The 23,195-nt window shown below is 42.3% G+C and overlaps 3 protein-coding genes and 1 pseudogene across 10 annotated transcripts in view; 2 read left to right on the plus strand and 2 right to left on the minus strand.

Moving 5' to 3' along the window:
- TSC1 (TSC complex subunit 1) overlaps positions 1-10,383 on the plus strand; it is a 60,533-nt gene extending 50,150 nt beyond the window's left edge. For all 5 annotated transcript variants that reach the window (XM_054007291.1, XM_054007295.1, XM_054007294.1 and 2 more), the window contains 6 exons: positions 481-663; positions 1,032-1,142; positions 2,993-3,115; positions 4,936-5,123; positions 5,458-5,619; positions 7,108-10,383. In XM_054007291.1, the coding sequence (XP_053863266.1) occupies positions 481-663; positions 1,032-1,142; positions 2,993-3,115; positions 4,936-5,123; positions 5,458-5,619; positions 7,108-7,612 (1,272 nt within the window). In that variant the 3' untranslated portion in view covers positions 7,613-10,383. The remainder of the gene's footprint in view (positions 1-480; positions 664-1,031; positions 1,143-2,992; positions 3,116-4,935; positions 5,124-5,457; positions 5,620-7,107) is intronic.
- LOC128825464 (U4 spliceosomal RNA) lies at positions 3,213-3,340 on the minus strand (annotated as a pseudogene).
- Positions 10,384-11,787: 1,404 nt separating the features above from the next.
- On the minus strand, positions 11,788-22,482 carry SPACA9 (sperm acrosome associated 9). 2 transcript variants are annotated; one of them, XM_054007304.1, is made up of 5 exons: positions 22,398-22,480; positions 19,680-19,835; positions 18,104-18,306; positions 17,299-17,446; positions 11,788-15,957 (listed from the first exon to the last, which is right to left on the minus strand). In XM_054007304.1, exons 2-5 carry the CDS (start codon positions 19,821-19,823, stop codon positions 15,949-15,951), a joined length of 504 nt encoding a protein of 167 aa, XP_053863279.1. In that variant the 5' UTR covers positions 19,824-19,835; positions 22,398-22,480; the 3' UTR covers positions 11,788-15,948. The 2 variants fall into 2 exon arrangements, with proteins under 2 accessions (XP_053863279.1, XP_053863277.1); XM_054007302.1 differs by having other exon boundaries at positions 11,788-17,446; positions 22,398-22,482.
- The window catches only part of AK8 (adenylate kinase 8), a 117,494-nt gene continuing 114,300 nt past the window's right edge, over positions 20,002-23,195 (plus strand). Inside the window, exon 1 of one of the 3 annotated variants that reach the window (XM_054007298.1) lies at positions 20,002-20,020. The gene's annotated coding sequence lies outside the window, so the exon portion shown is untranslated. Of the gene's footprint in view, positions 20,021-22,434; positions 22,529-23,195 lie in introns of those variants that run through there. The other 2 variants (XM_054007300.1, XM_054007297.1) reach the window with 2 other exon arrangements.

A 23,195-nucleotide genomic window follows, 5' to 3' on the forward strand; every position in this document is an offset into this window, starting at 1 on the left:
TGTGGAGTCCATGTGAAATAACTTTAATCTAATCTTGTTTGAATTCTTATGTCCACATTATAAAAGCTGTCATGTAAATTGGGATCTTTGTTGCAGTCACAGCAAAGAGGCTAAGAACTAAGTAATTATTGGAAATGGAACTACCCTCTCTTCCTTGAGGCTGTCCCTTTAGGTCACCACTGGAGCACAGGGTGATGTGGAGGAACATACATAACTGCTGACCATATTTTGTGGATGTAATTTCAGTTTCCAGTATGTTCAGCCTGGCACCTTTAACCATTTCTTTAAAAAACCAAAAAAACACTTTTTATATGAGGAACATACTAAAGTGCTGTAACATAGCCAAGTTTGAAAACTGTACTATTAGTGGGTTTTGTTTTTGATCCTTTATTTGGTGGTTGACTTGGGGTAGGGGTCTCTGATGTACTAGCTGAAATAGCAAATTTGGTCATCTGACTTTTGGTATATGGTTCCGGACAGAAAGATCAGCTGAAACTACAGGAGAAAGATATCCACTCCTTGAAGCTTAGTCTGCAGAAAGAGCAGGCCAGATACCACCAATTTCAGGAAGAGCATGATAATATAGTGGCTCAGCTTCACAGCCAGATCCGACAGCTGCAACATGACAGGGAAGAATTCTACAACCAGAGCCAGGAATTGCAGGTATGAAACATAGCATTGAAAAGCTATAGTGAACAGATAACGTAGCTTTAAAAATAACCCCCCTAATGATCTGGCACGAAATGGCTCTTAAGTATATTAAACCTCTCACTTCAATCCAGATAAGACAACATGCAGTTAAAAATTCATCTAAGTTGATTCCATTCTTTGTGGCTTTGTTTTATTTTGCTTTGAAATGGCAAATTGCATGCCTTTAACTAGTCTGTAGATGATGATCATTTTTAGTGTTTACTCTGTAACAGCTGATTATGCTGTGTGGGAGGAATGCTGGCCATCCTGCCAAATGTGTATTTTGCTAGGTTTGTAGTACAGTTTCAGAACCTTAAGCCTCTTGCTCTCTATTTGAACAGACCAAGCTGAAGGACTGTAGGAATATGATTGCAGATTTGAGGTTAGAATTAAAGAAAGCCAACAACAAGGTGTGTCACACAGAGTTGCTTCTCAGCCAAGTTTCTCAGAAGGTATGATTCCCTTTGTGGCCCTTTTGTTATGTCCTTTTTTTGCTAGTACCCATTTTCAAATTTCATTGTTCCTCATAAGGCCTTTATCACTTTGGGTAAGCTGCTCCTCATTCCACACTCAGTTCCATGGTATTGATTTTAAATGAGTGAGAACACAGAGTATGAAGAATTTTATGCTGAAGAAATTAAATTTGCTTGGTCCTAATACTTCTGAAATCTTGCTCCTCATTTTGGGTCTCTGGCCCACATTTGGAATTTCACAGATTGAGCAATATTACTCCAATATTACATTCTGTGCCAAAAAAATTAAAAATTCTGCACCAGAAATATAAAAACTCTGCACACAGTATTTTAAAATTCTGCAAATTTTATTTGTCAAATAAATGTGGAGGTTCCAGCTTGGCATTGGGGAGCACAGGCCACTGGCTGCAGAGAGGTGGGAGATCACTGTGCACCCTCCCCATGCCCCTCCAGGACACGGACTGAGCGGTGAGGCTGCACCTAACCCTGACACAGCGCAAGGACTGGGCCTGTCCCAGAAACACTCCAGGCCCCTGCCCCTCCATGCCAGGTGCACCAGGTGTGGGCAGACTGGCTCAGGAAGGCAGGACCCAAGTGTGGAGGGGCTTAATGTGGGGAGAGCCAGATGTGGGTTGAGAGGGTTCTCTGTGGGGCAATCTGGGTGCAGGTGGCTCAGTGGGAGATCTGGGTGGAGGGGAGATCTGGGTGCACAGGGGCTTGTTGGGAGGTGGGTTCTGGATGCAACAGTAATGGGACTCTGCAGGGGGGTCCAGGTGAAGGTGGTTGGGGCTCGGGGGTGGGGGTGGGGGTCCAGATGCTGGGGGAGTGGGCTCAGTGGGGTGGGGATCCAGGTGCAGCTGCTTGGGCATTGGAAGGGTGGGGATCTGGGTGCAGGTGGCTTGTCAGGGTGGTCCAGGTTCAGGGAGAGTGGGGCTCAGCAGGCAGATTCTGAGTACGAGCAGGTGAGACTAGACAGGAGGGTCTGGGTGTGAGGGGGATCTGGATGCACGGGGGTTGGGTGGATGGGGGAGCAGCTCCCTGTACAGCGATTCCTTCCCCTGCAGCTGAGGAGAGATGGTTGTAGGAAGTGGTGGGTGGGGGGAGGAGTTTGCAGAGCTTCCTGCAACTGGGGAAGAAATCTGGGGGTGGGTCTGAGCCGACCTAGGATGCCATGCAGAGGAAAAGGACGTTCCATCCTCCCCAGTTCAGCCGGAAATAGCAGCTGAGCCTGGCGCAAAGTAGGAGCCACCAGCCAGGTCTTCCCCAGTCCTGCCCCATGCCCCACAGTGATTTACCTCTCTGCCGGCCACCCTGGGCACTCAAAACATACTGCTGGGGAGGGTCTCATGACCCCTCTTGTGGCTTCCCTATGCTTCCCCATCAGAGAGGCATTTTACTGCGGGGAAGTAAAAAAATCTGCGGGGGACATAAATTGTTCGCATGCACAGTGGCACAGAATTCCCCCAGGAGTAATTCATAATGTGCTTGGATTAAAGCGCTCCTTGTATTTTACTGTCTGTTAAAGAGCCCCTGTCAGAAACTAAAGGGACTTCACATACAAATGGAGAAGCAGTTACCTTATTTGAAGCAAACTGAGTGGTTAAGCTAACTAAATGCTACATTTGTCTCATGGGATGCCACAATTTACCTGCAGCAACTCTGAGTAACATCCATTCACTGGATTGTCATAATTGCCTGCTACTTTCCCTAGGCATCATGGTTTGATTTTTCTTGTTCTTTTCAGTAAAAAAATAACCCCCAGATGTAGTGTAGGTCAGGTGTGACACTTAGATTAAACTGTTCACTGCTGACTCTGCTTTTTTTTAAAGCTTTCCAACAGCGAGTCAGTCCAGCAGCAGATGGAGTTCTTGAATAGGCAGCTTCTGGTTCTTGGGGAGGTCAATGAGCTGTACTTGGAACAGCTGCAGCACAAGCATGCAGACACGACAAAGGTACAGTATGTGGGTCACAGGCAAGGCCTTTCGGGAAAGATTTGCCTTAGGATCATCATCAAGTTCAGTAGTGGCTTTTCAGTGAAGAAGGAAACTCTTTATAAATCATCAAACAAACTGACATAAATGTTTGCATCCAATTTCAAAGCAAATGAAGGAATAGTTTTCAACTAGCAATAATCACACCTCAGATTAACCTCATTGGCTATGATACTGCACTGTGTTAGTCATGCCAGGCTATCCAGTCTGTCTTCAAATAGCTTCTTGGATGGCATAGTTTTTACTAGGTAAAATGATGTTTTTTACTGCCCCAGGAAAAACTAGTTCATCACAGTTTAAGGCATTTTCTATTTTAAAAATTGTTTGTTTAATGCACACCACATTACACTTAGGTTTAGTTATGCATTCAGATTGTTGTTACATAATGCAGTAAATACATAGATTAATTTAGAGTTGCACAAGTAAAAAGTAAAAGTGCAGTGGGTGTAATATTAATATATGTAATTATGCTGAACTTTGGAATGACTGCATTTTGGTTTGGTATTTTCTCAAGGAAGTTATTCATGTCATGACTCATTTCAGTTTTCAATATTATATAAATAAAAGTCAAAAACATTCTATGAAAATGACAGTAATGCAGAGTTGTAGGCTTGAAGCATTGAGCAATCAGAAGCATGCAGAGTTGCAAGTTACCAGTCCATTTGGCCATGCAGCAAAAGACCAACTTTGATTTAGTGGATAGACCGAACTTATTCCTCAGTTTTGAATGGGTGTATTCAAAGGTTGAAAAGATTTGTTCTATGCTTGCTGAATTTACTGGTCGCTGATGCAGTTATTTTTTTCAGTTTAAACTGGTTTTAACCTGGTATTTACCAGCGCCCTGGCATAAACTAGCTTTTCCTGGAAAATTGCCTACCCTTAATAGGTTCAGTAACCTTGGAAACTTACATCTGTATCACCATGGAGCAGAAATCCATATCACATATAATTTTCTATATGAAGATAAAAAGAGAATCTGCTGCTTGAGATATTGCATGGGAAGGTGCTTAGTGTTAATACAGTAGGTCTTGCACCATGCAGAAGTAGTGCCATGTCACTTCAACAGTTGTCACTAAGAGTGCTTATCTCTTGCAACCACACATACATCTCATGCTCCTTTTTTTGTAAAACTTCTAAGGACCACATGATTTTATTACCCTGCTCAGGGAAACATTTTTGTACCAATAGGGCAAGTGACACTTAAAGACAGTGTACCTGCTTTTACATGAGAGAGAGCAACCAGTAAAAGTGAACTGTAAAGCCAAAAAAAGTACCTTTTTTAGCACTTTGCGGGCCACATTTCAAAGAAATTGAAAATTATCCATTCTAATCTGATACAAGACTGACAAGCCTTACCCCTATTGGAAAGGGCTTAAGTAAGGAACACTGATGTGCTAATAAATTCCAGTCATGTGGAGCTATATTCATGGTAATTTAGTATCCCTGATACATTTACAAGTTCTCCAGTTCTGCATCTCTTTTTTTGGACGTTTGCTTTGTTTCATCTTACATAGAAATTATGCGATCTGTAACTGTATGCACACGTATAAATACTACAAGCATTTAGGAATCCTGTCCCTATTAAAGCGCTCTTTAAAACCGTAACCCTTTCTTCCCCAGTGAAATCCTGAGAAAACAGATTTAGACTCTTCAAAGCAAAGGGACATAGGATGGGTCCAGTGTTGTAGATTTTTTCCTGTATCTGACCAAAGTTTAGCCTTTTACTTGTGTGACACTAAATGGTGTATTTCTCAGTAACGGAGAGTACCCCTCTTTTTCAGGAAGTGGAAATGATGCAGGCTGCCTTTCGGAAAGAACTGGAGAAAGCAAAATTCTGTGTTCAACAGCAAAGCCAGAGGCTTGATGCCTCCCAGAAGCGGATAGTTGAACTGGAGTCTCAGCTTTCTAAGAAAGATCACCTGTTACTGGAGCAAAAGAAATATCTGGAGGATGTCAAAATCCAAGCAAGGTTGGGATTTCACTTCAGTAACTAATACTAACTTACACTATAGATAAAGCTGTTTGCCATGTTGTTGTAGCTGTGTCGGTCCCAGGATATTAGAGAAACAAGGTGGGTGAGGTAATATCTTTTATTGGACCAACTTCTGTTGGTGCAAGAGACAAGTTGACATGGAGCTCTTCTTCAGGACCTGAAGAAGTATGTGTAAGCTCAGAAGAAAGCTCGTCTCTTTCACCAATAGAAGTTATTTTGTTATAAATAAAGTTTAAAAAAAATGTATTGGCAGATGGGTTATACTTTGAAAAATTTTAAATTAATAGTACTGTGTTCTTTGTATGTTCAGAGACCAGCTGCAAGCGGTAGAGAGCAGATACAAAGCCCAGAAAAGAATTACACAAGCCTTTGAGCTGGAGATTTTAGATCTGTACGGCCGATGGGAGAAGGATAGCCTATTGAAAAAACTTGACGATGAAAAAACAGAAGCAGCTGAAGCAGCAGAAGAAAGGTAAGGACAATATTACAAAACTTGATGAGCTACTTGCAAGCTGCTTGAGGTAAACCTCCCGAAGTAATGTTTAGCATTCAGTGTCTGCCATCCTTAAGTATCCAAAGTACTTTACTCACCTTTGTGAAGCATCAGCTTTTCTCATTCTTGCAGGTGGTGAAACTGAGATGAGTGGCTTGTCCAAGTCACCCAGTGAGTCAATAACAGAGTTGAGAATAAACTGTAAAGGAGCTCTTTAGTAACTAAAATACTATGCAAACCAGCTACAGGTGAAAACCATTCTAGTAAAACCCTCTTTATTTCCTCTCTGAAGAATTTGAGCTCCAGTAGCTCACATCCAGGACCTGTCATTTTAATCTACAACAAAACAGAATTTTCTTAACTATTTTAATTGCTGCATAATGAATCTAGTTTAGCTTGTCTGATTGGGCAGCTCTACCCTTTGTAACAATTAGTTGACTGACTGGTAGGACCTAGTGTAGGCAATGTAGACAATACAGTCTATTTAAATGGGATTTTCTCCAGGGAAATAGTTTATTCCATTGGCACTTTGTTCCTGTTGCGTTAAATAAGGACCTTTAGGTTTGCTAATATCCAAAATTGGATGTTGAGATCTAATCCAAACTGTTGCATTTACCATGAAAATTGCTGAACCTTCATTATGACTACAAAAGTCTCAGGAATTGACCATCTTTTCCGGTCTGAAACATGGTCAGTTATGAGGCATTGTTTCTCACAACTTATCTGGATTTACCATCATCACCAGCCAAAACTTGTTGGGCATAAATGGCTTGAGTAGGATATGTCCGAGGCATCCCTTTTATGCAAACGTCGTACGTTTGAATTGAAGTTGGCTATCTGGAAGTCAAAGAAAAGCTGTCAATTTTATTGCTTTCATTGAAGTCTTGAGACTTCTATCCGAGTTTAAAAAGGGATTCTCCACTGGGGGAGGAAATACTAACCTCGATTAAGGTAACTGTTACCTTTGCCCTCTTAGGAATTTGTCTGTTCTGCTGATTAGCATCCACATATATATGATTTAAATAAATCCTTCCTACTCATGAAATGCTTCCTGCTCCTAGCTCTGTAGTAATATCAGAATGGCTACAAAAAACAATTGATATAGTAAGAGCAGGTATTGTTCAGGCAACAGCAGGCAAAGGATAGATCTACAAATCCAAGTGGGAACTTTCCTAAAGCAGTGAGGATGCAGGTACATCCTACCCTTTGGATCTCTGCCAGTCTTGAACCTACATCCACCACTAAATCCGTGATGTTGGTTATCTTTCTGGCTACAGTATATTCAATGGTTTATGCTTTGCTGCAGGATTGATTGAAAGGAGAAACTGGTGACGGTATGTTTTAGCACATCTGTAATGGTAGACATAGAAACTAATCAAAGTAAACTGCCTTTTTCTCCAACAAGTTAATCTCTTCATGGTGTACCATTGCTGCCATCATTTTGACTCTTTCTGTCTCTCATTCCAGGCTGGATTGTAGTAATGAAGGTTTTGCAGACTCTGTGGCAGGATACAGTGAAGAAGCAATTGGTAGAAATGGAGAGACCAAACCTCCGAGCACCCGGGGTAGTAGTAGCAGTAAAGGCAGCAGCAGTGAGCTGTCCACCCCAGAAAAATCCCAGAACCAGAGGATGGGTCAGTTCAGCAGTCACTGGGAAGCATCCATGTTGCTGGAGCCTTCCACTAGCGTCCCACTAACTGTAGGCTCACTCCCCAGCTCCAAGAGCTTTCTTGGAATGAAAGTGCGTGAATTATTCCGCAACAAGAGCGAGAGCCAGTGTGATGAGGAGGGTATGACCATCAACAGTCTTTCTGACACTCTAAAGAGTGAACTATGTAAAGATCCAAGCATGGTGGAGGCAAAGGCTCCTTCAAGCCCCGACAACCCCAACCCCTCGCCCATGAACCAGGAAAGCAGTGTTGGACAGCTTCATATCATGGACTACAATGAAACTCATCATGACCACAGTTAAAAAGGAAGATAGTCAATCAGTGTTATTTTCATATTCTTGGCATAGAACAGGAGGCGCAAATGCAAGTTTAACTAAAAGCTTTTATGTTTCATTGGTCTGAGCAGCTAGCTCGAGCAGTGGAAACAGGAGTGATGTCTTTTTACATAAGATGACTGCTGAATGAATGCAAAATGGATTTAGGGTCTGGAATGGTAATGCCCAACCTAACTTTCTTCTGCTTCTCCTCCTCCTCTCTCAAATCCCATCATTAGCAGTGTGTACTAATTTGAAGGGGGCAACTGTTAGCATTTATAAGTATTTTTTCCCTTCTCCCTTCCCCAATGAGTGGTTGCATCCTATGAACTTGAGTGCAATATGAGGCCAAATTAACCTTTGTGAATCTACCTATGAATGCTTAGTGCTTTATTTAGCTGAAATTTCTCAGCAAGCTTCCAATTTAGAACAGTTAATTGTGTTGCCCTTGCAGGTGATTTTTGGTTATGTTCTTCTGGAAAAAAGCAAAACCAGAGTTTCTAGTGCATTCATCTGAAGGTCTTTATTTTGCCTGTTTGTTTTCCCCCAACTCTGGTCTTCGTAGATTGGACTATGGTCAAGTGACTGAATGGTAAAGAACAACACACATCTGCAAACTGATGTTGCATTCACCCCAATTCATAATCATTGTTTCTTTTGTCCTTAACATTTCCTGGAAAATTATATGTGAACAAACATTGTCCTTCCCCAAGGAACTGCAAACTATTTGCTGAGGTCTCGTTAAAATACTTGCTTCTGATTTTTTTTTTTTTCCCTTGGGTGGGTAAGGGGGATGTTCATTGTTTGTTTGACAAACTGGTACTTGTCTGACCTTTAAATTGTTGTGTGAGTGGAGGTGATGAGAACTGAATACTGAGTGCAGGGAGATCCAGACAAGGACAGTATGTAGAGATTTTGTGTAAAGTGACGGGTTCACCAAAACTTCCAAGTGAGCATTTTGAAGAAGATTCTGCAAATGTTTCTCTAAGCTGGGAGACAGTTGTGCTGCGTGGACTCTTCTTTTCATTGTGATCTTTGTCCAGGCTGACCAAGACAGTCTCATTCTGGGTTGAAGAATCTCAAACATTCTTCTTCCCAGGAATAGTTTATAAGATTCCAGGCTTGAATCAAGAATCATTGGATAAACTCCCAAAGGAAGTCCTCCCCCTAATGCTATTGCTCTCTTGGATACAGAGGTCATGGCAGTTCAATTTGTGGCTACCTAGTTTTCTCTCTCTCTCTCTCTCTCTCTCTCTCCTTCCCCTCCATTCCACTCTCCCAAGCAATTGAGCTTGCTGTTGGGCCAGTGTATGTAGCTCAAAATGATATACAGGACCCAATCCTGCAGCCTTCCCATCTTTATTATTCCCATTGAAGTCAATCGGGAGCCTTGCATGCTGAAGGAGTTTGGGATCAGGATTTATGTCGGTCATCAAACTCTGGTTTCCTTCCTGTCAGAACAGAGCTCCATTATTAGGAAAGAGAGAGACGTTCATGTATGTGAGACTCTGATATGTCTGGGTCCAGGATCACTTAGTCTGTAATATGACCTTTTAAAGCTTCAGAGCCACGCTGCCCCAGTGTTCATTTTGTTCCTACTTTTACAGATGTCGTCTTTTTTTTCCTTAAACAGTCTACAGGGGTGGTGGTAAGAATCTTCCGAAAGGCAACTACACTTGTACTCTGTTTTTCTAGCTTGACCTAATCTAAGTAGGGATAGAACTGATCAAAGCAGGCTGGCATTCTGCTAACCTGACAAACAGCTGCTGTGATTTCCTCCCCTTCCAACCCCCCGCCCCCCATCCTCCCTGTTGCCCAACCAGACAATACCTTCCCTTCCATTCCACCTCTCCCATAACACCTATGGTCTGTATACATTTCTGCCTGTCAGCCAGTCCTGACTCTGAAAGTAAAGGTGAATTTTGGTGGTTTTTTTCAAAGCTTGAACCTGCACAGAATAGGAAATAGTGTCACTTACAAGTGACATTGACTGGTTTTGTTGACACGTCTGTAGGTTTTCTAAGACTTGGTGGTAGTTGCAATAGCAAATGAGTGAAGACTCAACGGCTTCATATCCCACTCACCCAGAAGTGAACAGTTTGCACATTGCCCCTAACAGGGCTAACTCAGCTATTGGATACAGTTCTGTTATGGGAATCAGATAGACCCTCCCTTCAGTTTGGCAATTCCTAACAGACTATCCTGCCACATGGTGACTCACTTCTTTTAGTGGAGGGACTTTTGTTGTTGTTATTAGCAAAAATGCTCTGGAGCTAATCAGAGCTCATCAGTAGGTGGCCTTTTCTCTTTTAAAAGGATGTTAGCACTGGGATGGAATCAGAAACCACTTTAGACGGTTTATCTATGGACCACAAAGATTATGGAGGAACAAATTTTGCCATTGTTCTTGTAAATCTCTAAAATTATGGATCTACTGTATGTAGTAACTTGCATTTTGTTTAAAGGGATCCCATCAATGAAGTGGAGACAGATATTTTTAACTGACTGCTTTTAGTTAAATCTAAAAACGCTGTCTTTGTCAAAAGTTAATCTGTTCCCTGCCTCGCTCTTTGTAAGCATGTTAAACAATCCACATTAAATGCCATAAATATGAAATATAAGGAAAAATGGTACAATCTAAGCTAAAGAGAACTTTAAACCAAAAGGAGGTTTTGCTGTCCTTATTAGAATGTTCTAAAATGTCAAGGCAGTTGCTTGTGTTTAACTGTGAACAAATAAAAATGTATTGTTTTGCACTACTTTGCGTTGAGCTCTCTGCAGGCGGCACCCTCAGGGTGAAGGATCTGTGCCTGTAACCTATACTGACTGAATGTGAGCTTTGCAGAAACAAGATTAGCATTAAAGCACTTTCAGAGGTCCAAGTGTTTAATAGTATTGGGTATGTTACAAAACAGATAAATGTCCTGCCATTTTTATAGATAGCATGAGCAATTTTTCCCTCTTTGCAAAATAGCTTTGATGTTGTCATAGGTATGTATAATCCAGTAATTTAACTGCACATGTAGTTTTCAGTGTTTAATTCTGTGCCAGTCCTACTACACCTCTACCCCAATATAACGCTGTTCTCGGGAGCCAAAAAATCTTACCGCGTTATGGGTGAAACCATGTTGTATCGAACTTGCCTTGATCCGCAGGAGTGCGCATCTCCCCACCCACCCTGGAGCACGTTATATCCAAATTTGTGTTATATCAGGGTAGAGGTGTACTTATGGTATCCAAGCATACCTGCATACCCAGAGATATCTGCAAGTAGTCTGGATATTTGACTCGTCTTCTACATAACATTGCTTGCTGGTCTGGACGGTAGGACTATGATCAGAATGCTGCTGTTCATCTTCTACCAGCAACCAATGATAGCTGAACATCACAGTGGTACAGTGAGCTATCCTTTCCAAAAAGAAAGCATTTACCGTTGTGACTTTATTCCAGATGTCAGCTTCAGATACCATACCTGAAGTTCCCAAAGAGAAGTTGTGTGTTTTGAAGTCCCCCAAAGACAGCAGAAAAGTGTCTAGTTCTTGGAACACATTTACATCTACTGCAGATGGCCCAGTTAGAATCATCTTAAAGGTCTGATTTGTATTAGAATCTTGCCAGCTAGTTTTACTGTGATTAAGGTTGTGTCTGCATAACTAATTCCACTTTGGGACTTTTTACATAGGAATGTATGCACAGCCTAGGGAATTGTATGCACTGAAGGACCGATCGACCCATAGAACGACTTCTCAAATGCAATGGGACAGCCATTCTTAATTACAAATTAGCAAAAAGATGTTTCAGAAGCTGACCTGTGCTCTTACAACAATTGGAATCAGAATGAAAATTTGAAAGAGCACAAATGCAACTCTTTTTAAAGTTGCTCATCAAGCATGAATATCAATGGTGCAGTTAAAGTACTTTGAGCATAAAAATTAACACTTTTAAATGCATGAACCAACTTGGACTGTTTGATGCTGTCAGAGAGATCATATTTTTGCACAGATCAACTACTTGTATGGGGACTTCATCCCCATAACGGAGGATTTATGCACACTTTAATCCCTTACTGTGAGGGTCAGGTGATGTGGGAAGTCTTGTTTGGACCCTCTGACTTGGGTGAATTTTTCCTATAGGATGTAAATTGCAGAAAAACAGCAGAAACAGAATCTTGACTTTCTTTTATTGTTACATATCTCAATACAAGTTTAACATTCAAAAACTGCTCTTACCAGCATACAAATAATTCAATATATATTTTCACAAAAGTAGAGAAATAAAGAATCTGCTTTATTTTCTAATGCTCATAAACACAACCATAAATAAGAATCATCCTTCCAGCAGCCATGGCTTTCCTCCCAGTTCTACTGCCACATAAGACTGAAAAGCCAACTCTCCTTTTGACCTTGTTGCGTTCTTTAGTACTGCTTCCTAGACCTGACCACTAGAGGCCTCCATGACTCTGCCAGCTCACTCAGAACTAATCTTTTGAGCTGCTGAACTTCCACCATGCTCCCTGTTGTGGTTCCCTGCAAGACTTTTCAGGTATAGCCGAATCCCTGACTTTCTAATTGCTGACTTGATCCCAGCTCTCTTCTGAATGGCCTATAAGCAGTATCCTGTTGGCTACGGTGTCTCCAGACTTAAACTTAAAAAAAAAAAAAAAAAAAAAAAAAAAAAAAATCTTTAACCTAAGGATATTTTGGATTTGATACAGGTTTTTGACTGATGCCGTCTCCTGTCTAAATTGGACCAGAACTACAGAAGTAGTATGTAGCATACAGACAGCTGGATTTTGTTGGGATCCTGTATACTCTGCTTGTATCTGTATTTGTCTTCAGAAGAAAAAGTGGGTGATCAAGGAGACTTGAGGAACACAAAGTAAGCTAGTTTGGCTGCTTCCCAGGTTTCTTGTGTTTGTGTGTGTGTGTGAACTTGGAAAACAAAGTTAAAGCAAAGTTTTATTACAGAGCTATGTTTGGATAATTACATTCCAACTACCTCAATTTCTACTCAGTGTCAACTGGATTTATGGCAAGATGGTACTCTTTCCAACATTGCCACTAGGTTGCTGTTGGAAAGCTGATACTTGTCTCTTCCTACCCTACCAACCTTCTAAATTTCTCTCAAACTTTGCTCTATCTGAAGTGGTGGTCATCCACTGTGTAGAGGAAAACTTGTATAGAAACTAAAGTAATTTGGACAAACTGTTTTTGCAACTTTATATTTGAAAAAATCTTCCAAAAGACCATTGTCACGTAATTGCAAAACTATAGTTTCCCAAGAAACTTCCAATTTTTCCATTCAAGAATCCTTGAGGAAATTTTAGTGAGCAGGACTGGGTGAGAGGACTGGGGCAGTTACTTTTGGAATTATTCAGTAGTTTGCTACAGTTTAGGAACTCTTGGGTAAGACATGAGCAACAGCTGTTAGCTTAATGACAGGTTTCAGAGTAGCAGCCGTGTTAGTCTGTATCCGCAAAAAGAACAGGAGTACTTTTTTGAGAGACTGCTGAGCTGGAATTGATATGCAAACTAGACACAATCAACTCAGGATTGAATAAGGACTGGGAATGGCTGAGCCATTACAAACATTGAATCTATCTCCCCTTGTAAGTATTCTCACACTTCTTATCAAACTGTCTGTACTGGGCTATCCTGATTATCACTTCAAAAGTTTTTTTCCTCTTACTTAATTGGCCTCTCAGAGTTGGTAAGACAACTCCCACCTGTTTATGCTCTCTGTATGTGTGTATATATATCTCCTCAATATTTATTCCACTCTATATGCGTCCGAAGAAGTGGGCTGTAGTCCACGAAAGCTTATGCTCTAATAAATTTGTTAGTCTCTAAGGTGCCACAAGTACTCATGTTCTTTTAGTTGTTAGCTTGTTGGGTGGCAGGGTTATGATATTTAATACACAAAACTGAAAGTGAACTGATACTACGTTAACCTCAAAGTTAATACAGTAGTTTGATCTGATCAGAATCCAAGTATTCCAGCTTACACTATATAAAAATGATGTTAAAACTGGATTTTCAGATCTATACTAGTGCAATAAGACCTGGTCTGTGCACAGGACTGGGAGTCAAAGTTAGGATTAGAAATCAGGAGTTCCCACCACTTGGACTTTGGCCTTGGGCAAGTCACTTGACCCCTCACTGTGCCTCAGTTTTCCCATCTGTAAAATGGGAGACTATTTTCCCATCTCACAAAGTTGTGAATGACTTAATGTTTGTAAAATGCTTGATAGATGACACATGCCTTTCTGCCCACCCTGCAATTTTTGTTTTGTTTTTGGGAGATTCTTTGTGCTTTTCCTCTTCAGGAGTCACTTAGCTCACCTAGCATAGCAGAGATTCTTTTTTCAGATTTATATAGCCACTGGAACAACGTATTGATCAACATATGAAAATGCACAAACAAATGCTAGGACATTTATCTTCCATATAGCATAACTTTTGATTGGACTAGCAGACATTTACAGTAAGTGCAAATTCCTTATTTTCATGCTATTTTTTTATTTAAATATAGATCAGAACATATGGTCATGTAACCGCTATTCTCAGAAATCCTAAACTGCACTCATTTTATGTAGCAAGAACAGATAAGTGATAAGTAACTGCTTGCCTTTGACATTTAAAATAGAAGTATTTAAAGAGATTATAACTGAATATCTGTTTTGACAATTGAATTTTTTAATTGCCATTTTAGTCACACTTATGGGCCTTTTAAAACTAAATTTAGATGGTGATTTCTGATCAACTTGTATTGCAGTAAAAAGAGTTGGTGATTTTAATGAATGGGAAATACTCTTGCTAGCTTTTCCCCCTTGCCCCCCATCAATTCTGCTGTGTAGCATAATCATAGGCAAAATAATGGAACCCTGTTACAATGAGAGTTATTAACCATTGGAACAACTTAACAAGGGTTGTGGTGGATTCTCCACCACTGGAACTGTTTAAAATCAAGATTGGATGTTTTTCTAGAAGATCTGTTCTAGTTCAACCACAGTTATTGGACTTGAAGCAGGAATTTATTCAGGGAAGTCCTGTGTTAGGTGCAGCTGTGGAAGTTCAGACTGGCTGACACACTGATACTGAAGAAGGGTTGTTTCTAACTCGCTAACACAGGTCCTGATTCTTCTCTCACTGAAATCAATGTCAATGTTCCCTTTGACTTAAATGGCAGAAGGATGGGGTCCCTAGTTTTGCAAACTCCCTTAAAATGCCAACTCAGACATCCCCCAATGTTTGTTGTGTATGTGGATCTGGAGACACTCAGGATATTTGTTGCAGATTTACTTTTTGAGCTCTGCAAGTCTCAAATTGGGCATGCTCAACTGGCCGTCTCCACAGGAGGAGGTGATATCCCTCTGGGGGTTTTCCTTCGCTGCTGGTAGGACTTACACCCACTCTCTGGGCTGACATAGCAAGGGGCTTAGAGAAACTGATTTTTAGTGGGTAAAAATTACCCTTGTTATAGCCCCTTTCATCTAAGGATTTTAAAAGGTGCTTTTACAGACAATAAGCTTCCCAGCCTCTCTGCTATGCAGTAGGTATCCTCCCCATTTTAGATGACCTTTTATCTAAGGTTATTCAATAAGTCAGTAGCAGAGCTGGAAATAGGACCTGGAAGTTGTAACCTTCAGGCCCATGGTCTAACCAATAGCCCTCATTTCCTGCTTAACAGTTCCTGTCCCAGAGAGCATTTTATCTGTTATTTGTCTGTATGGTGCCTAGCACAATCAGGCCTGAAACTTGAAGTATTTAGATGCTATTAGTGACTTTAATTTTTCTCTGTAAAGCCACCTCCATGATACAGCTATTAAATAAAGCCTTCCACAGGAAGGGTGGCTTTTCTGCTACCCAAAATCCTGCTAGCAACTATGTCTGTTAAATAGCCCAACAATCTTAAATCTGTTTGAATTCCCCAGTAGTTTCAATTGAATAGGATCACTTAAAAATAATTATGAAGTTTACTGAAGAAATCATGTCTATCCCAGAGCTGAGGGTTAGTGCAATGATTCCTATACATCCTATGGAGACATGTATGAGCGGTGTGGGACGAGAATGGGAACAAATACATAGAGGGGGAGGTAAAAGAAGGGGTGAAAGTTCACCTGTAAATACTTCCTATCCTTCTGAACTGCCATTCCCTTCTGCACTTCCTTGTTTGCCCAACTGTCCCATCTTAGTTGATACTTGTTTCAAAAACCTGGTCACCTTAAGGTAATAGCACCCCCATAATTTTAGCAAACACAGCCATGCATGCACGGGAAACGTTTATTCAGGAGTGTCTTCAGGCAGGAGGCAAAAGAACAGGAGCTAACTTGCCTGTGGGAGGGGAAAAGAGCAATCAGATACAGGGAAATACATCAGACTATCAAGATCTTGTTAAGAGCTTCCATAAAGCATCCATAAATTATACAAATCAGTTCTAAGTGATAAATATGGGAAGAGAGCCTACAGGTGGACTGGCTTTCATAACCCAGTCCTGGAAAGCTCGCTAGCTGGCTTCAGAGACTCTATAGGAAGGCAATGATTTAAAAATACTTTGCACTTTTCTATGCATGCTCCATCAGCTGATCTCAAATGCCTTACAACTGTTAATGACCTAAGCATCAAACACTTCTGTGAGGTAGGTAAGATGTACCCAAGGGAAAGCAGAGGCATAGAGACCTTAAAGTGCAATTCTACTTTGAAAAGAGGCTGTGTCTGAAAATGGTCACCTCTTCCTCAGTAGATCTGCTCCCTGGATTGGAGTCTTGCACCCTAATAGTGGTCAGAAATAACTTTTTCCTTTTGTTAGCCCTGCAGAGCCAAAACAGCTCTGGGAGAGTGAGCTGGATTATTTTATGGGTCACACACACTGTCAATTAAATTTCAACTACAGGACCCCAAATTCTGTCCTCACTTACGCCTGTGCAACCCCATGGGAAGTGAAGGGGTTGAACAGCTATAAATGAAGACAGATTGTGGCTCAGTCTTTATTACTGGTATTGGTGTGGGATGTAGAGCACCCATCTTAGATTTCAGATAGCAGGCTATTTACAGCAGTACATTTGAGCAACCTGTAACCTGAAAAAATCAGAGAGGAAGTCATAGAATTGGACTTCAAGTGACTTGCCCAAGACACAGCATTGGTGAGAGACCAGAATCTGATTGGTCCTAACTCCATCTGCTGCCCTCACCACTAGACCTGTCAAGGAGGAATACATGTGACATACACTACCCCTGTTTCAACTCTTTTTCTGGATCTCAGTAGAAAGTTGTCTGATAAGATCTAGGTTTATCTGCTCTTGGAGACTTACAAGACTACATATATTCAGAACTTGGGTGAAGACAGGAGGGAACAACTGCAGTGAATACTGGAGACCATATTTAATAACCAGTCACATCTATGCAAAAGATGTATGAGCTTTGGTCCTTCTAAAAGGAGTGTTTCCCAGGTGGTTTCCAGGGACCATTGAGATATTTCCAAGTGTTTCTCCCTGTGCCATTCAGGTGCTCTTTTTTACCATGCTTACGGTTCTGCTCTCCTGAATAGTCTTTGTAACTAACCAAGGTCTGAGTAGCAGTAGTGAGGATAGCAGGACGTGGGCCTAGGGGAGCAGATGCCTTTGCTGACACATCCTGCTGTGTTCTCTTCTGAGAGTCAGCACTTCCATCACTCACGTTATGCAGGAAGTTCCGAGGCAGCTTCTCACTGTGGGCCACCCATGCTTTCATGCAGTCCAGCACTATGGGTATGAGGCTCACCACACCTCCATAGTGGTTCTTTGCTTCATCGCAACTCAGGTGATTTACCACATCATGAGGGTACCTGTGTGGGGATCAGGGGGAAGCAGTTATTTACCAGATGGTAAATCAAACACATGGAACCCCAAAATGCCACTTTTAGAGTCGCTGCTACAAGTTCATAGGCACTTTCAATTACTTTCTCAAGACAAAGGGTCAGTGATGGTCAGAACTAGACTGTGTGGCTGAAATCGTTCCTGCCCAATAACATTTCTCACCACTGGGCCCAAATCTGGTTGCCCCCAGATTTAATTTCAACAGCATGTAAAAAATACATCTCTCCTCTGCCCAGTTGAAATAAACCATTGACAGTATGGGGTGGGGAAAACCTGTACTGCCTTTGCATGTGACTTCAGTGTACTAGGCTGCCCATATGTTACATTTCACTAGCACTGAAATTCACAAACATAAAAAAAAATCTAACCATTTGTGAGTGGGGAGTGAATAGTATTGGGGGAAATTCTCCAAAGACCAATGGGATTACTGGGGCACCCTTGCTCTTTCATTGGAATTAGAAGACAGTCACATGGCTCTAATAGATCTGTGTGGTGGTCTGGAGTACAAATTTCGCTTACATCAGCAGAGAACCATGCCTCTGTTTCCCAGCTTTATAAATTGCTTAAGTGATGTTTGCTTTTTTTACAATGAGAAATGTATAAAAGTGAGCTGATGATAGACGTACTTGGCTCGGATGGTGCTCAGGTCATTGCTGGGGCTAACGAGCAGCTTGCATTTCTCCAAAATATTGTTCGTTACACTGGTACCGGGATGCAGGGCTTCTAGCTTTTGGCAGAGTTTGTTCAGTTCACTACAGATGCTCAAGAACATGAGGAGGATGCGTCTGTCGGTAGTGTTGTTACAGTGATGATCCATGTATGCCTGCACCTATGTAGTGCAACATGTGCAAGGAAGGGCAATATTTAAACTGCAGTGAAACTAGTTCAAACAAGCTGGTGCAGTTTTTATTGCTTTACGTACAAAGGGCCGTTTCGATGCAGTTTGTGTTACACTGCAGAGAAACTGCCCTCTCAGCCATGGCTCTGAAGGAAGCAATGTGCAGGGGAACCTATATGCAATAGGATTTCTGGAGCCTGCCTGGGTAAAAAGCTTCCTCCTTTCCCGTGTAATAGGATTTGGAGAGGTGTGGTTGGTGGTATCCACTGATATTTGCAAATCCACGGCCGTTCTTCCCCCTCCCCTGCTGGAACAGGAGTGCTGACTGAGCTACTTCAGCCACGGGGCCAGTGTGGCTCCATTACTGTGATCTGAGGGTGCAGAAGAGGGTGCTTCCTGTCACCCTTTTTTTATACTAGTGAGTGGTGGATCAAAATTAGACAGATGAAATGGCTAGGTATACGGTCTTCCTGCCAAGTGGCAGGAGGTGGATTAGTTTGAACCTTGGTCATTGACATTATAATAATTACCACTTACAAAGCATCTGTATTGCTCAGTTTATTATTTAATAAAATTAAGACTAAATCTCAATGCTAATTCCTGGTAGAAACTGACATTAATTCAGAACACAATCTATCCAGATACTCTTCCGAATAGCGAACAAAGCCCTTGCATTATTAAAGTAGAAAAATTAAATCCTAATGAACCCTGATTTTAATGACACATGCGGTCTCCACATGTAAAGGGATTGCTCTCAGCACATCCATAATTGTCATTTTATTTAGATTTTTTTTCCCAGTGTCTCTTCCAGGCTCAGAGTTCTTCACATTATTTAAAATATTCAATATTTTTGAAACTTCCAAGACAATTCACATACCAACTCAGAACCCCCTACTCTATAGGGACATTCAGCCCTCATTCCACCTTTGTAACAGCCATTATTTTTAATAAACACTACAGCTCCAATACCGGGGGGGAGTGGCAAGTAAGCTACTTACTACAACAAGTTCAGGTTTACAGATTCCATGTGTGACGGGGGAAGGTGGGTATGTTTGTCTTGTACTGTATATTTGGGGTTAGGAGTGTGGTGGGGAAATGGGATTGTTAGGCTAAGTTGTCTAAAGTGGTACTAAGCAGTATAGCATTTGTATAAATGGGTAAATCATAATGTAGATACTTCCGTATCTATTTGATAATCCATTGTAGCATATAATATTGAGTTAATAAACAGATCTTACTAGAGGGGTTTGTATATAGCTTCCCCTAGTACAGTTATTCGCCACTGAAATATACACAAGTGCATGACAGCATTATGCTGTCCCCATCACTGCTGGCAGAGATCTTTGTGCTGATTTCTTTGTTACCTGTCCAATACTTGCTATAGGCCTGATCTTGTCATGCGCATCCTCTCGGGTGCGTTCCAGTGCTGCAATAAATGTAAACTGCTGTTGCTGGAAGATCTTGTAAGTCTGTTCTATGTTTCTCAGACATTCTTTTACCTCGTTCATTTTCCCCCCCTCCTGGATTTTGAAAAAGGAGAGGGAGGAAGTTAATTTTTTAAAGTGATACAATTTTACATGTGCAACTTTATTTTCATCTATAGCTGTAACCAGATGGGTTGAATTGCCCCCCCAAAAAATGAAAAAAATCAAGAAGCTGGGGAAATATATTGTGTTAAGGCTCTGCAGTCCCACAGCCCCAAACAGTAAGTCAATGAGGTAGTAATGATGCTGCAAACAGAGGTAGAGAACCCAGAGGGGACCACTGACAATCAGCTGCCATAAACCCTAGTGGATCTATTGTAAACATAATGTAGCAATGCATCAAACACAATGCTGTGAGAGGACCAAAGGGAGAAATATCTTCTCTTATCCAGTGTAAAGCTATTGCCCAAGCGGCTGAAAACTGTCTTCTAACATTAAATGAAGGCCAGCTTGAGAGGCAGTGTGCAGTAAAGTGCGTTGGAACAAGGGAGACCTGGACTTGAGGTTAACCTCTGGCTCTTTCACAGCGAGATGAGGGCCTGGCAAGGGGTGCAGATTTCCAGTGCTAGTCTTGTCTGAATGTAGAGGCAGTGTGAGCACTGCCTAGGGCTACCAGTTTCTATACTCCCCCACCTCCCTAGTTTCACCTTAACTTGCCTTGCCCCTACCCCAGAGAAGCTCCGACTATTCTTGTCCTTTTGATCCTCCAGTTTAAAAAAAAAAAATCATTACTATTGCTCCTAGCCCCAGCAATCTAGATGCTAAAGGGGCACTGTGGGCACCACCACCCTTTGCATGTCCTTGGTTAAATCTGGCTCTCAAGTTCTGGGGTCAGAAGAAGGATTGTTATAGTGCCCATAAGTGCACACACCACTCAGCTGGGAATGGTATTAATGCTCTGAGTAGACAGTGCAGAGCCAGAAGGTGACCCAGAATGAAAGGGAAAACTGTCCATGGTTCCAAATTCCATGGCTGGATTTGTCAAGTGTATAGTTACTTTTGGGTGCCTTCTCCATCAACAGATCGTGAGGCTTTCCCCTCTTACAGACAGAGCATAGGCCACCTCGTAGTTACTAAAATCCCCCGTCTCTACACTTCTGATGATGCCCCATAGTAACAAGCATCCTGATGTCCCTATCTTCCCCCAGTACTAGTTTGAAATCTTCCTGTATCCCCATACCGATCTGTCCTACCCAGCTGCTAAACCCTCCCACTCCCAAATATGCGGTGGAGTTTATGGATGTATGCCTGAGGCCCCACGCATCCCCACATAAAAACTATAGCTGGCCCTCAGAAGCCCTCACGTTGGAGGGAAGTGAAATCTACGTTAGCACATGCTCTGGGATGGGTGAGGATGGGAAACTCACTTGGGTGGGCTTAGGTTTGTCCCTCTACCAAGATCAAAATTGATCACAAAGAAGCTATTTACACTTTCTGCATGTTTAATAACTAAGTAGCAATTTGGCATTGAAAGCCACAATGTAAAAGTCTCCAATGGAGGAAATGTATTTTTTTACCCCAATCCTACTAGTTTGACACAGCAAACATTTACATTTCTGCAATAAAAAATGTTTACAATTAGAGATTAGATCAGAAATATAACAAATCTAAATGAAATACAAAATGCATGTGACTTTCCATAATAAATGGGTAATATAATGTCTTGATTCTTCCCAAAGATATTGAGCACCAGCAGCTCCCATTTGAATTCAGTGGGAGTTGGATTGCATAGCTCCTCTAAAAATCAAAGCACAGGTATTCTGTCAAATGAATTTATTTGCAGGTGTCATAAATAGGCTGCAACTTTGTTAGGGAAAAAAATGTCTAAAGTGTACAAAAAAAGTATAGGTCTGCCATGGATTTCAGAAACAGAGCAAATAACAGGTCTGGCTATTGACTTTTTAAAAATATAGCTTGTACTTACAAGCAAAATAATTAATTACAAGATCTATTAATGGATGTTTTTATAAGATAGTTAATAGGTTTAACCGAAATGTATATTCTTATCTAAAGTAGCTCCCATTCCTTACCATGTGAATTGGACTGAGCCATAAAGTCTTGCACTTCATGGGAAAGTTTGAAAAACTTTTGAGATACCTTGCCTTTAAAACCACCCTCTGTAACTCTCCTATTATGATTGATTTTTATGAGCAAGTTTTCATTAAAGTGGAAACTCTAGCAGCTTAGAAGATACAATAGGCCTTCAAATTGCCTTTAAGGTTTCAATGGGGCATATAAGGCAGCCAGCACTTCCCAGAATCAGTCATGTGGCAATCACTTGTTCCTGTTGCTTATTCGTCATCTCTAAAGTCCTGCTTCTCGGTGACATCAAAACAGTTTGACTGTCACAAAAGTGAGACTAAACTAAGAACAGACATTAAAACTCTCAATCCTATATTCATCCAGTAGTAAACAGAGACAGGAGGATGGATGGGATTTTCCTAGGAATGAGGTGACCTCACAGTTAAATTCAATTAGGCTTTTCTGAACACTCCCTGCTGCTGTGTAAAGTGCTTTTAAGTCTTTAGCAGAAAGGCCTTACACAGCCCGCAGACTGGTGAGTCCCTGTGGTCAGTCTGGACTCGGAGCTCCACTCACCTGTGTCTCCTGTCCCACTCCTGCATGTCCCGGACCTCCTGCCCCCGACACCGCCTGCTCCCCGCAGCCCTGCGGCCGCCAGCCCCAGCTGCGAGCTCCCCGCAGGGCAATTGTTACAACCGTCTCCCTAGGTAACGGTGACGTAGGGTATCCACGCCTCCCCCTGCCATAGGGCCACAGAGACCAGCGGGTGGGGGAGAGTCAGTTTGGGTCGAGTAGGAGGAGTGGACCCTGAGCTGGGCAGCATTGGCGGGGGCATTGTTGGTGGGGAGCACTGGCGGGGGCAGTGTGGCAGGGGGCACTGGCATGAGACTGTATGTGAGGGGGCAGAGGCCCTGACAGAGGGCTGAGGGGCCCAGGAGGCACTGGCAAGGAGGACCAGGGGATACTGGCCGGAGGCTGTGTGGGAGGGGGCAGGGGATGTGTGGGAGAGGACCAGGGGATACTGGCAGGAGGCTGTATGTGAGGGGGCAGGGACCCTGTAGGGAAGGGGCAGGGGGATGTGTGGGAGGGGGCAGGGGATACTGGCAGGAGGCTGTATGTGAGGGGGCAGGTGCCCTGCAGGGGAGGGGCAGGGGGATGTGTGGGAGGGTGCAGGGGATACTGGCAGGAGGCTGTATGTGAGGGGGCAGGTGCCCTGCAGGGGAGGGGCAGGGGGATGTGTGGGAGGGGGCAGGGGATACTGGCAGGAGGCTGTATGTGAGGGGGCAGGGGATGTGTGGGAGAGGACCAGGGGATACTGGCAGGAGGCTGTATGTGAGGGGGCAGGGACCCTGTAGGGAAGGGGCAGGGGGATGT

This window comes from Malaclemys terrapin, chromosome 17 (assembly GCF_027887155.1).
Source record: "Malaclemys terrapin pileata isolate rMalTer1 chromosome 17, rMalTer1.hap1, whole genome shotgun sequence".
NCBI classification, from domain to species: domain Eukaryota; kingdom Metazoa; phylum Chordata; order Testudines; family Emydidae; genus Malaclemys; species Malaclemys terrapin.

What these genes read in the sequence shown, in the direction of transcription:
- SPACA9 (XM_054007302.1), bottom strand. Translation starts at nt 19,823, where the DNA reads ATGAACGAGGTAAAAGAATGTCTGAGAAACATAGAACAGACTTACAAG. An exon ending in CTATAGCAAGTATTGGACAG is followed by an intron (nt 18,307 to 19,679) that starts GTAACAAAGAAA and finishes TGCACTACATAG; the next exon opens with GTGCAGGCATACATGGATCA. An exon ending in CTGAGCACCATCCGAGCCAA is followed by an intron (nt 17,447 to 18,103) that starts GTACGTCTATCA and finishes ATCCCCACACAG; the next exon opens with GTACCCTCATGATGTGGTAA.